Below are 14149 nucleotides of genomic sequence, written 5' to 3' on the forward strand. Positions count from 1 at the left end.
TATATATATATTTTTATAAGACATTTATATGTTTTGTTTTCCTTTGTTTTCTTTTGTTTTAGTTTTTTTACATTTTGTATTTTTTTTATCTTTTGTTTTGATGTTTTCTTTTCTTTTCTTTTCTTTTCTTAATAATTGCATGCCTAGAACTAGTAGTAGCTCTAAATTTTAATCAGGTAGTGCATGACTCTATGTGGGCTGCTCTGTCTGTGTGTGCAGTTTTTTTTTTACTCATTTACGTGAGTATATTTCCCATTTTATGTAAAACACAAGCTTTGGGGCTTTGAAATACAAACCCACCCTGTGCAGACAGAACATTTTTCTTTTCTTAAACCATCGCTTTGAACCCTGTAAATTGTTTGGGCTCTGTGAATTTTTTTTTTTTTTATTGTAAATGCTCTTTCATGGCACACAGCTACCAGTCTTGCATCTGAAGTATTTGAGGCAATAACATTAAACCAGATGTTACAGGAAAGAGCATTTTTCATTTGCATGAGCCCCCCAAAAAATGCATGGGCCTTTGAGCAAACCTAAAGGAATAGTTCACCCAAAAATGAAAATTTACTGAAAATGTACTCACCCTCAGGCCAACCAATATGTGATATGAGTTTGTTTCTTCATGGGAATAGATCTTTATAGAAATTTTGCATTACTTCTCTTGGTCCTCTGCAGTGAATGGGTGCCGTCAGAATGAGAGTCCAAACAGCTGATAAAAACATAATCCACACAGCCCCAGTCTATCATTGTGATTAAAAAAAATTGTAAGAAACAAATCCATCAAGACGTTTTTAAATTTAAACCTTCACTTCTGACCAAAATATGAGTTCATAATCCAAATAACCCTTCCTCCAGTGAAAATGTCTCATCAAAATCCACCTACATAATTGGGCGTATTTCTCTCTTGATTCAGACAATACAATTTTTTCACTGGCCAAAGCAATATTATAGATAGAGTACTCATATTTTACCCAGAAGCAATGGTTTGAAGTTGTTTTATTCTAATTATGGATGTATTACAAAAATCGTGTTGTTTTTTGGTGAACTATTCCTTTAAAAACAGCTTCTCAGTTACAATTTACAAAATATGATTTGACCTAGACCTCCAAAATGAAGCCCCAAAGCATTGTGGGTTACATCCAAAGCTTACTCTACACAAGTAAATGAAATCAAAATCTAGCTACATGAGCTCGATTTCACATTGCAATAGGAAATGTATCAGAACTGAATTTACATGCAGCACAAATATATTACAACCACAAGATTACACTAAATATACACAGTACTCGTGTAGAGTTTGTGTTTCTCCTCAAATTGAGAGCATGTTCATGTGTGGCTGCAGCGTCCCGTGCGTGAGAGTGTTGTGTGTGTGTGTGTGTGTGTGTGTGTGTGTGTGTGAGAGAGTCTGTTCCTCAGTCTTGTCTCTGTCTCCCTCTTGCTGCCGTAGGTGGACTAACTCAGACAGCACGACCTCTAAGTAAGTCTAAATGATATGTGTGTCGTCTGGACTGTTCAGACAGCTTGTTTCCTCTGTGTTGCTCCTGATAGGAAACTGATTATGTGCTTATGTGCATGTTAATTTACTCTTATATTACCATAGTACCGATCATTCTGTCTGTCCTTTCACTCCTCATTTGAATTGCAAGTCTGATTGAAATTTTATCCCCAGTCCCTCATTCGCACATCTCTTTGTCTCCTCTCAGAGTATTTGGTTTTGTTGCCAAGAAGCCCGGCAGCGTGGCGGAGAATGTGTGCCATCTTTTTGCAGAGCTGGATCCTGAACAGCCCGCGACTGCCATCGTCAACTTCATTAACAAAGTAATGCTGGCACCACAGAGACGCTAGGGCCCCGGGGACGAGGAGGATGGTTTATCTTCACGTACACTGTCGCACATCACAAGACTGTAATGTTGCACCTTCTGTCAAGTTTAAGACTTTTCGGCAAAGACAAGGGCTTTACTGTTGACTAACATGATGCCAAAATACATTAAAACCAAAATATACTACAGAATGTAACCAAACTAAAGCCAGCAGTCTGTTGTGGTTTTGCCTTTGTAGAGCTGTTTCGGTGTTCATGGGATTGTAAATGACTTTTTGAAATGCAATCACTAAGATTGTTAAACAACCCTGGCAGCAGGGGTTTTCAAAAATATAAAGCACTGTTATTGACCCATGAATAAAATAAATCTGTTATATGCACTCAAACTTCTGAATTGCACAGATAACAGTCTCCGCAGTATGACAATCATCAGTTTGGAAATATTGATGTCAATTTGGTTTTTGAGTTTTGACGTACGCTAAATTATGGTCGAAAATGTTTATTTTTTTTAAAAGCCAAATTTCAGTGTTTTTTGTCCTTTTAACTGGAAAGGAGTTGCCATGGTTTCTATTGGAAACTTAATTCAGCCACAATAATAAATGTATAAATGAGTAAAGGTAATTGCGACTTATATCACAATTTAAACGTTTATATCTCACTATTCTGAGTTTCTATCTTGTAATTCTGACTTTTTTCTTGTAATTCTGTTTATATCTCACCATTGAGTTTCTATCTTGTAATTCTGTTTCTCTCTCACAATTTTGAGTTTCTATCTTGTAATTCTGACTTTTATGTCTCACTATTCTGAGTTTACATCTTGCGATTCTGACTTTATTTCTCAGAATTGAGAGAAAAAGTCCAAATTGCATGAAAAACTCTCACTTTTTAATCCTTTGGTGGAACAAGCTTCCATAGTTTCTGACTCTGGCCCGGTGTCTGCGAATGATAGTGAAAGTTACTGAGCGTTTGAGACGGAGAAACAGATGGAGGACCAGACATGGCGTAGTCGTGACGCTGAGCAGCTGTTGTGCTCTGCTGGAGTTCCAGTATTAGGAAGATTTAAGTGTCATGTAGTATGATGTCATAATGGAAGGCTGACGGTCATGTGATTATTAACCAGAGAGAATTTGGTTACCTTTAGTGTAGGAAGGAACTTTTTGTCCCCATTTGTTGTGTATTTCATGCACTGTTCATAAATAGAATATGAAATAAGGCAGACAGTGGTTCATAACCATCCACATCATATACAACCCATAGCTTTGTCAACTGACCGTCACGCATCATGCTGTACCATTGCCTACCATATTGTGTAGTAGAACATTATATTGGAATGTAACCAGTCTTTAAACTGATTGGACGGGTGGACGTTTCCACCTTCATTCTTTGCGTAATGATTTAACGATCTCCAGAAGCTGTTTATAACCAAAGACGTGGCCATGTACTCAATCAGTTACTTTAAGCTGTGCCATTTGTTTTACTTAACTTTATCAACAAGTTATTTCTGTTTTTGACAGATAGTAAGACACGTCTACGACAACTTTAATATATTGTATTCTGTATTTTCTTATTGATCTTTTTATGTAGTAATATATTTTAACACATGCAGCTGACTTGGAAAGTGAAAAAAAAAAAAAAAGACTACATGGAAGGATTTTGATAAGAAAAGTTTTTTTTTATTACCATATGTTATTTTTTCAGTGTATGCACAAGTGAAAAATATAATAAATGTAAAGTCATGGTACCAAATCTGAATTCATGATGTGAATTATTGTGCACTATTCTATTAATTTACCACCATCATCATGTATTATACTTTAAATCAGAGAGAGACGTGTGTGTGTGTGTGTTATACACATATTCATACACCTCAAATTGGATTAGTCTAAAGTTTATTAACTTCATTTTGTACCCTTTTGTTGTGCATTTAATGCACTGTTCATAAATCTAAAAGTGAATTTATACATTTAGAATTATTTATAATATGGAATAAGCTGACACCATATAATTTTTTCACATTTTCATACAAGAATTTATTAATCATAAGGCCATTTATTCAGAAGTATTGAACAAACTGACATTGTTGATTTGAAACAGATGTCATCTATTTCTTTTGGACATGTGTAACAAGTTACTCAGTCAACATTTATGCATTATTTCCTTGTCATCTACTTTTTTCTGTGGTACAATTACTAGTTGTCAGATCAAATGATTAGTTACAAAATGCTCAAAATGTCATGAGTTTGACATTAAACGCATCCTATACTCATCGAGTGAAGACTTAGTCTTGGCCATATCAAAAGGGACAATGTAAACAGGGCACACAACATTAAAACATCTTTCACAATCTTTGGTAACTGTTGATTCTTTCTACAACAGTGAAAAACTCGTCAAAAAAAAACAAAAAACGTTTGGTTCAGCTTTACTAGAAACCGAATGATTGGGACCGTTGTGAATTTCCTTTGCAAAAATGTTTTGGATAATGAAAATACAGTAACCTTCTGTACACACTAAGTGAAAAACAAATCAAAAAACTACAATTGAAAAAACATTCATCATCAAGTGCTGGTTATAAAACGTTCCCCTTTGGTTTTGTTTTTATCTTGAAAAAACAGAGGTAAAAAAGATAAAGACATTCACAATTTCGTTTTCCATTCTACCAATAAGCAGCCCGAAATTTAAGGCCACACGTTACCGGGGCCGTCGTCAGGTCCTCTATGTTACAGCCTCACTGGGCCGCCCATCGAAATATCATCAGCGCCCCGTGAACTTAAGCGACGGCCCTGATGGCGTCTAACCCTACAGTATTTGAGGCAGAGGTGATTCAAACTTGCATCAACAACAAAGCGCTTTTCATTCAGCATTCACAGCTGCAGTGAATAGATTTTGCGGAAAGCTAAATATCTCATCATAGACAGCTTAAAAATTCATTTTCCTCAGTTGACAGGGAAACCATCTTCCCTTTCAGGTAAGCGGTTGATGGAGTTCAGGTGCCGTAGTGTTTAATCTACAAACCGAAGATGACATGTAGTCTACAGCGCCCTCTTTTGTCCTCTGCAAGCTGATGGGCGACCTTTTCAAACACAGAGGAGCCCTTTAGTACCAGTGAGGTCAAACCACTGCATACAACAGAAACAGGTACATCGAAACAATAAATAAATGGTTGTTCTCAAAAGGAAAAGTTGCAGCTGTCAGGTTTGTGAGTCTGATGGAGGAGGGCCGACGGTTGGGCGAGGATCTCAGCAGTGGAATGAGTGAGGTGACGAGGAGAACCCTGGCTGGCAGGCCGAGTCGTGCTCGTGGTGGTTGGTGTCTGGACTGTGCTGGTCTTCTGTCTCTGGAGACATGGAGCCATTGTAGTCCTCGGCCTCCATCTGCTCCTCTTTGATTTGAGACTGATGCCTGTGAACACAGACCGCTCACGTCAGCCAGCCATCACTTCTGATGAATGACTATGCTATTTTTAATTTTGTCTTTTAATCGGAATATCAACATTTGTGAGATTATGATAGTCAAAACAGTTTTGAGGTTGACTGATCTAATTTTGTCTCTGGAAAATGGTGATCTATCCCATTGTTATATTGAATTACCTTAATGTTTTTAGATTTGAACAATTCTCACACAAAAAATTTTCAGATGTTTCCAAACTGTAAAATGCTAAAGTAAAAAGAGTAGTGAAGTGTTACAAAAACATTTTTAAAGAAAAGAAACAAAGAAAATCTTGATGTTTCAAATGTTGCTCAGATTTTTACATGCTTTAATATTGTCACAGGCCCTGAGCTAAAATATATGGCCATTTTTAAGCAGCTTATCTTTAAATTAAGCATCAGAAGTGAAACAGAATTATGAATTTCTTTTTGCTTGAAGTTTCTAAACTTAAAAATTTAACTTTGAAGTAAAGTTAAAGGTTAAAAGCTTTTAGTAACTTTAAACTTAACACATATAATATATTTCATGCATTATATATATATATATATATATATACACACACACACACACACATATATATATAGAGAGAGAGAGAGCAAGTTTTTATACTATATAAAAGGCATTTATTATAATTTATTTTCTCTTAAGTATTAGATTAATGTTTTTATATTTGTGAAGCAGTTATTTCAGTATCACTGAGATACTATTTTAGTGTTTACTAGTATTTTGAGTCAGATTTTATTTTTTATATTTTCCTTTTTCATTTCAAATGTAACATTTTAGTGATTTTGTTGTGTTTTATTTTTAGTAGTTTTTATTTTTCTCTTATCTATCTTTATAGTTCTTATTAATTTTATTTAAAAGGTTTTATTAAATGTTTAATTTCAGTTAATCATAATGAAAATGCTCATTTTATGGTTTTAATTTTAGTTTACTATAATCCTGTCAGTTATTTAAATGTTTTATTTTGATGTAAAAAGGTAAAATTAGACCTTCAGGATAAGATGATGAAGTTGTTATTCAATATTTCCATAAATTAGACTAACATTTCAGACATTTAAATACATACAGGCTAATTGGGTGAAAATATTTTGCATTCATAGTGTTGCCATTACGACATATCTTCATTTAAAATATGGGCAACTTAAGTATATTAATTTGCCTGTATGTAAGTCACAGAATAAATTTAACCTTTCAGATGGGATTCTACTTTCTTTGTCACTGGTCATTGAATTATTCAAATAAGTTGTCAAACAATTTTAAATATTTGATTTAGTATTCTACATTGACACTTTATATATAAAAATTATATTTGTGCCATCTTTCCCTGTTTTTTTTTTTGTCCAATGACTACTAATTTAGCAAATGTTTCTAATTTATTTCCCCTAATAACACACTGGCTGATGCATCATCATCCTGCACATGCTAAACTGCACATTTGAAAAGTAAATGCACTCTGAAGGAGGGCATCTTCCTCTACTCAAAATAACTTCAATGCCTTTTCTAATCTTTGAATAAGCCAGTCAGCGGCTGAGAGATGTTCTCAGGGTTTATGTGAGTGTTGTCAGACAGGCAGGAGAGTGGACTCACAGTGTGGGCACAGGAGAGAGCTCCAGGCTGGAGTCACTGTGGGAGCCCTCGTCATGATCGTGAGAACTCATGTCCTCATGCAGCGCGCCGGCCAGAGCCTTCAGACTCGCCACTCCCATGGACGCTGAGCCATACAGGGGCAGACTGCTGTCCACCATCGCTGCCTGAGGAGAAACGATGTTTTAAGAACAAGGAAAATAACACTGATATTACAAACAAGTTAAATACTCTACCATTCCAAGTATGGAGTATGGATGCATTAAATTGATCAAAAGTGACAGTAAAGACAAGCATATTAGAATGATTTCTGAAGGATTCTCTGACACTGAAGACTGGAGTAATGACGCTGAAAATTCAGCTTTGCGTCACAGGAATAAATGACATTTTAGAATATATAAAAAATCTTACCAACCTCAAACTATTAAAACGGTAGCTTATGTATGAATGACTCCATACCTGCAGAGAAGACAGGGTGGGATTCTGACCCAGACTGGACTGGATGTTCTTCACCAGAGGTGATCTGAAGAAACAGACATCAATGTCATTAGCAACAATGACTTCAGAGGAATCCGTGCCAATGAAATCTTTGCAATGAGATGTGCAATTACCCAGTGATCTTCTGAGGCCTTCTTTTCTGAAACTCCAGCTCGTCCACAGTCCAAACGGCCCCCTTCACATTCTCGACTCGTACGAAACACTTGTGAAGACTGAGGTTGTGGCGAACTGCATTCTGAGATCACACAATAAATTAACAAACGGATCAAAGGCACAGGAAATCATTCAAGACTGTATCTTTTCAGTTACCTTCCACGTTGCTGCATTGCGTCTGAAATATGCGAATGTTCGAGTGAACCAGTTGTAGATTTCATTTAGTGTTAGCTGCTTTTCAGGAGACTCCAAAATGGCCTATAAATTAAAAAGGGCAACATGTATCTCATATGGTAGCGGATGAAAAATACAAATCAACATCTAATTAAAAATCATCAGAAATCCTGTTTGACGGCCGTCTCATCAGAAATGATGGGTTCTTACCTGCCTGATCAAAGCTGCATATGTAAATGGAGGCCTGACCTCAGCACTCAGGTAGAACTCCTTATTCTGCACAATATCTGAGACACAGGAGAAGGGTCACAGTTACACTTCCATTTTTCAAAGCAATTTTATCTTACTTTCCATGTATGCAAACGTAATTCTCACAGAAAGAAAGAAAGAAAAGAAGAAAAGAAAAAGAAAAAGAAAGAAAGAAAGGCTTGTGCAAAAGTTTATAATTTTATAGGTTGGAAACATCTGAACAAATTAAAAACAATAGTAATAAGGTGTCACAAAATATTACAAAAATAAAAATAAAATTTAGACGTTTCAACTGTAGTTCAGATTTTGCATGCCATAATATTTTCACTGACCCCGGCAGTTTATCCTTAAATTAAGCATCTGAAGTGAAACAGATTTTTATGAAACAGTTTTTTGTTGTAAGTTTCTAAACTTAAAATTTAAGTTTGAAGTAGCAACTTTCTAAGTAGTAACTTTAAGCGTAACGCATAAATAAATATACAGTATATTCCATGCATTTTATATATAGATAGATAAAAAAAACCTATTAAAAAAGTTGAAAAATTCTTCCAAAGAGAGTAAAAAGTCAATATTGAAATTAATTTGCTCTGTATCCAAACAAAAAAAAGAAAATGTATATTATTTTTTGCACTTTGTAGTAATAAAAAGAAGTGATCAGTGCATTTTTAAAATCTGCATGTTACAGTTGTGCAGGGCCTATCCTTTTCTGCATACACAGCAAATACATTTTTGAATAGAAATTTTACTCTTTTTGGGAAAATATTTTTATGACTTGAAATCATGTTACATGTGGACTGAAGAAAGAGCAGGATCCTCCTTTTCTTAAAGTTGAAATAACCCTACTGGACAGGTGACAGTTCCACTGGCCCACATTTCTTTTACACTGATTTAGGGCCATTCTTATTGTAGAGCCCTGATTACTGCTCTACACTGACTGTGGGTCAGAGGTCACGGATCTCACCTTGGTCCATGACTACGTTGTATTTGTCAGAGTAGCGTTTGCGGATGGGTCCCATGCTGTGCAGGCTGGTGGGTATGATGACGGAGGGCATCTGGGGGAGTGATGTGAGGGGTGTAGACGGGGCTGTGGCACTCTGGGAAAGACTCATAGAGGGAGTGGTTTTGGGAATGGTTGCCTTGGCAAGCGTGAGGTTAGACACCAGATTCACCTAACAACAACAACAAAAAAGTTGACTATTTCACCAGCAATCTTAAGTTTATCTTCAGAACTACACAAATGTGTTTAATCAAACCGAGTAAATGGCAAATAAAATGACATACTGGCTGAGGGGCAGGTCTGGGCTCAGTAGACTTGACATGAAGGTGGGCCATCATGGCCTGAAGGCGTTCTTTGTCTTTGGCGAGCTGTTTGACAAACACAAACACAACAGATGTAACACTGAGTTTTCTGTTGTCTAGCGTTCACATGGTTTTTCTTTATGTGTACAATCAGAACAGGAAAAGATTAGAGCTCAGATTAGAGCAGGATGTTCAACTACATGCAAAGCAGAAAACAAACATTTCTTCAGTGTAATCAGAATTAAATGCACCATATCAAAAACCAGTTCCGTTTGGAGCAAAAGCAATTGTGTTGAGTGTTTGTAAAGCCTTACCTGCAGTTCCAGCTGCTGAACCACCTGCATCTGAACTCTGCACTGCGCTGTGCTCTTGTCATCCAGAGCATGTTCACTGTTCAAATGCCTGAAAAACACAACACACATATGCAGATGTTCAGTATAAGGACAGTCATTAAGACACATCTTTCATTTTTTTTTCTCTTGCACTCTGAATCACCACTGTGTATGAAATGTGCTATATAAATAAACTTGTCTTGTCTTGCCCAAAGTTGACTAAGAAAATAAGTCTAGCTTCATTTGCCAACCCAAATTTTTATCAGGAGAATACTACAACATTACAGTTATATAGTTTGATTCAAATCATTTGAACTGTTTGATGAACTGGCCAAAAAAAACAACAACAAAAAAAGTGATTATTGCATTTTTGTTTAATTTGGATGTTGGTAAGATTTTTAAGTTTTTGAAAATCACTTATTTTCACTAAGGCTGCATTTAACAAAAATACAGTAAAAAATTGTGAAATATTATTACAATTTAAAATAACTTTTTAATACACTTTAAGCTGACCTTTCAGTTTTTAGTGTCACAAGAGCCTTCAGAAATCGTTCTAATATGCTGATTTTCTGGTAAAGAAATATTTACAAATGTTGAAATGTTTTTATGTTTAAGTATTATTTGTAGAAACCATGATACATCTTGTTCAAGATTTTTTTTTTTTTAATGAAAATAGTTCAAAAGAACAGCATTTCATGGAAATAAAACTCAGTTGTAATATTACAAATGCCATTACTGTCAGTTTTGATCAAGCCTGTAATACATCATTGCTGAATTAAAGTATTGATTTCTTTAAAAAAAGTCTTCTAAACTTTTATAGTGTTTTATATGTTTTTAGTGTTTTTTTTTATACATTACTAATAACAGTAAATGTACAGGATGCAAAATTGCTATTGAGAAGTAGAGGGCGCTCTGTTCAAAGAAAATCTGTGCAAGGCTTTCATCCAACCAACTTCCTCAAACAATTCCTCCTCTAACAAAAATATATAAACAAAAATAAATTTCTTTAACACTCCAACCCATAACTTGCTTTTGAGAACATATACCCATGAAATAGTCTTCTTGACAATACAGTATTGAATTTACTATAGAATAAAGAGAGGGAGATTCTGACATTCTGAAAATACTACAGTAATGCAATTTTTCGTGATTACAGCATCATATCTGTGAATGAAGAATGCTTATTAAGAAGGCTAAGCACCTCATTCTCAGGTACGGCACGTCAATCTCAAAATGATGTGATAGTTTGGAACATGTTTTTAATAGTGCAACTCTGCCTGAGCTGAGGAACAAAGGCAGTGTTGTGGCAATAGACAGGGCGGGGCCTCGGACTGGGAGCAGGGGTCAGGGTCAGTGGAAGGGGCACAGATAAACATCCTCCTGTTGTTTGTTTTGGGAGGGATGGCCAGGATCACCATGGGTACTCTGTTTATCAGTGCACTGAGCTCAACCCTGAGGGGCCCCATGGCTGCATCGCCACAGGGGAGAGAGAGAGAGAGAGAGAGAAAGAAAGAGGGAAAGAGAGAAGGAAACGGAAAGAAAATAAAGAAATATGGGCGGAATATACATATATACAAGTAAATGGAGGTTAGCGACAGTGGAAGGAGTGAATAAGGAAAAAAAACATGAAACAAGTCAACAGAGTACAAGGGAAAGAACCACATAAAATGAGCTGTAAAAGGCAGCAAGCACACTCAGAAATGATAATTAGATTACAGCCGCATACAGCTCCTCCTCACAGATCTGCAAACAGGACAAACAGCATAATAAAACGCAGAGGATGAGAGCTGTTGACTCACTTGAGGAATGACTGGAAGTCTCCAAACACAGCATCGCAGCCCGGCCACTTGCATACGCCGTGGCTGTATAAAGGATGGGCGCTCTGGGAATGACTCTCTTGAGAACTGAAGCAAAAACAGACACAATAAATGCAGAATCTGAAGCGTGCTTGGGTACCTGTTAAGTACTTTTTAAAGGTTAATAGTACAGGATTGCACTGGACAATGCCACTGTCGTTTACTATGTTGTGACACTGTGCAACTATGTGACTCATAGGGCTCTGCTCCTTCCATTTCAACCCAAATCACACTACTACACTTTCATTTGTTCTTGAGCAATGTCTGAAATATTTGGGACATGCCAAGATTATGTCAAGAAGTTGTGCATCTCACAAAGCCTGCCTAGAACGTTTGTCATCTTTCACCTCAAAATCAAAAGAATAAAATAATAAATTACACCATTTAAGCCAACATTGACAAAGAAATGTTCTTTTCGCATCAATCCTTCAATACAGCAATCAGAATTTTTAGGTATTTTCATTCATTTCATTCATATTTCCTACAGTTACTTTAAAAGAAAGACGAAAATTAGTATAAATTCTGAAACCAGAGTTTCTTGCTGTGGTCAGAGACGCTTCTAAGAGTAAGGTATGGAAAAAACAGACGAGGCAAACTGCAAGAAAGACTGCACCTGATACTGCAGATTCATGCTTTCCGCTGAGAGTCTTTCCACTCGACAAGCTTGTTTTCAATCACAATATTTCGATATTGTGATGCATCTTGTAGCGAGGCATGAATCACAGTGTGTGCAGTATCGTTAAATAACTAGTCATGTGCAGATCTATTGTTTGCATTATGAATTTTCCCCCCCCCCTCAGATTTATCATTATTAATGCAGCGCCAATTACTATAATGTTATAAAAATAATGATAAATAAACTTGGACATAGTAGTATTTGTTGTAAAGCTGTTTATTTTCACTACCTTTTTGGAGTCGGCAATATTTAATGTTTTTCAAAGAAGCCTCTTATGCTCACCAAGGTTGCATTTATTTGATCAAAACAGTTAGAAAAATGTGTCTTATAAAACGTAATTTATTCTTGTGACTTCAGTGTCTTCAGTCTTCAGTGTCACAATCCTTTTAACATTCTAATACACAGATTTCTTATCAATGCTAAATCAATTGTGCTGCTTAATATTTTTGTGGAAACCTTGATAAATTCTTTCAAAAGGATTCTCTGCTGCACATAAAATTTCAAAAGAACAGCATTTATTTGAAATAGAAATCTTTTGTAACATTACAAATATACAGTATTCACCGTCACTTTTGATCTGTCCTTGCTGAATGAAAGTATTTATTTCTGACCCTGAACCTTCGAACTGTAAAAGCTCTATTTTTTGGCTCAGAATCAGCTGACAAACTAGCTGGACATGTTTAGGACTTTGTATCAAACAGTGGACTGTTTGAGAAAGTGATTTATTTTTGTATTTTAAAAATGCCAAGAATGCTTTATTTGTTTGGGATCAAGCGAGGATGTGTCCTTTGACCCACGACCTTCTCCTTTTCTCGCCTAAGAGAGCCCTGTGTGTCTCTGCCAGCGGATTCCTTCCCTTACACCAAAACAAAGAGAAAGCGTCTACAGCGGGCATCTTTTCTCTCTCTGTGCTTGAACACAACCCCAACCTAGGCAGATGACTCACACTTGACAAATTAAAACAGACTTTGTTATTTCCATCCTTATAACACACTGAACAATCAAAGAAGCTAGCAAGCAGACACAATAAAACAAATATGAGCAATGAACTGTTTGTTCTTGCAGATGGGGCTCTGCAGATCCCAGCCCAATGTCAAATGCTCGCCTCTCAGGAATAAGCACTCAACATTACAGTAGTATACATATCAAAATGGTGCATGGCAGATTTTAAAGGATTGATTACATTTCATCCCTTGCTCCATCAGCAGGAAAGTGTGTTTGCATGTCACTCAGTAAGCCAGAAGGAGAGACGGATAGACAATGCCCGCATGTTGTGGTCTTCTAGAAGGGGTGAAGGGTTTGTTCTCTGGTGCCAGCGGCTGCACTTAAGGTTTTAGTTGCAGGCGTCTCTCTGGCGGGCAGGAGTTTACATGACACATGAAACTGACCACACAGTCCTTGAGCTCTCACCCTCCACCAATATCATGCAAACAATCACAGGCGGGCCATAAGAGGGCTCTGCTGACAATACAGACCACATCAATGCAACACTAGGACACAATGGCACCGACTGTAATCTGAGCATTTACTGTTAACAGGGTAGTGTGGTGTAGCGATTAAGACTCAGGGCTGGGGATCCAGAAGGTTGCTGGTTCTTAACCCCAATTTCTCCACTTCACGCACTTTCGGAAACAAGTTCAAGCATGTCTACATGCAGCAACATATTATATAGGCAATGTTCACACAGTGAGGGTTTAAAGACTGACAACAGTCAAGTGCTTCTGACAAACAAGCTCCCGAAACATATAGACAAACAGGTTTAGACCTCGACAAACATGGAGATGGAGGTGTGTTTGTTCATGTGTGTATATGAAGAAAAGCCCACGGGGAACGCATTGACACTTGACTGTCACCTTTCACACAGCCACAAAGACAAATGCCTTTAAAGACACCTGACATTTGTAAATAGTATTCTTTCAATACGACATACTGTATTAGGAACCTCCCACAACCTGACTGGTTCGACTAGTCATCAAATACTAAATTTCACTGAGATAAATACTGTCAAAAATAATTAATCTCATCATTTAAATACAATTTTGTCACCAATATATGTAATAATTATTATATAGATTTTAATACA

The 14149-nt window shown here is 36.5% G+C and overlaps 2 protein-coding genes across 11 annotated transcripts in view; one reads left to right on the forward strand and one right to left on the reverse strand.

The window, feature by feature from the left end:
• Nucleotides 1-3666, forward strand: part of tns2a (tensin 2a) — a 58878-nt gene extending 55212 nt beyond the window's left edge. For 7 of the 8 annotated variants that reach the window (XM_058762360.1, XM_058762366.1, XM_058762358.1 and 4 more), the window contains 2 exons: nt 1445-1474; nt 1701-3666. In XM_058762360.1, coding sequence (XP_058618343.1) covers nt 1445-1474; nt 1701-1842 — 172 coding nt within the window. In that variant the 3' untranslated portion in view covers nt 1843-3666. The remainder of the gene's footprint in view (nt 1-1444; nt 1475-1700) is intronic. The other variant, XM_058762361.1, reaches the window with a different exon arrangement.
• Nucleotides 3667-3818: 152 nt separating this feature from the next.
• Nucleotides 3819-14149, reverse strand: part of foxp1a (forkhead box P1a) — a 43731-nt gene continuing 33400 nt past the window's right edge. For all 3 annotated transcript variants that reach the window (XM_058762374.1, XM_058762373.1, XM_058762375.1), the window contains 10 exons: nt 11334-11438; nt 9517-9604; nt 9185-9268; nt 8865-9072; nt 7865-7941; nt 7637-7738; nt 7441-7562; nt 7289-7352; nt 6833-6996; nt 3819-5215 (listed from right to left, as the gene is read on the reverse strand). In XM_058762374.1, the coding sequence (XP_058618357.1) occupies nt 5053-5215; nt 6833-6996; nt 7289-7352; nt 7441-7562; nt 7637-7738; nt 7865-7941; nt 8865-9072; nt 9185-9268; nt 9517-9604; nt 11334-11438 (1177 nt within the window). In that variant the 3' untranslated portion in view covers nt 3819-5052. The remainder of the gene's footprint in view (nt 5216-6832; nt 6997-7288; nt 7353-7440; nt 7563-7636; nt 7739-7864; nt 7942-8864; nt 9073-9184; nt 9269-9516; nt 9605-11333; nt 11439-14149) is intronic.

The sequence above is a fragment of the Onychostoma macrolepis genome, chromosome 23 (genome assembly GCF_012432095.1).
Source record: "Onychostoma macrolepis isolate SWU-2019 chromosome 23, ASM1243209v1, whole genome shotgun sequence".
In the NCBI taxonomy this organism is placed as follows: domain Eukaryota; kingdom Metazoa; phylum Chordata; class Actinopteri; order Cypriniformes; family Cyprinidae; genus Onychostoma; species Onychostoma macrolepis.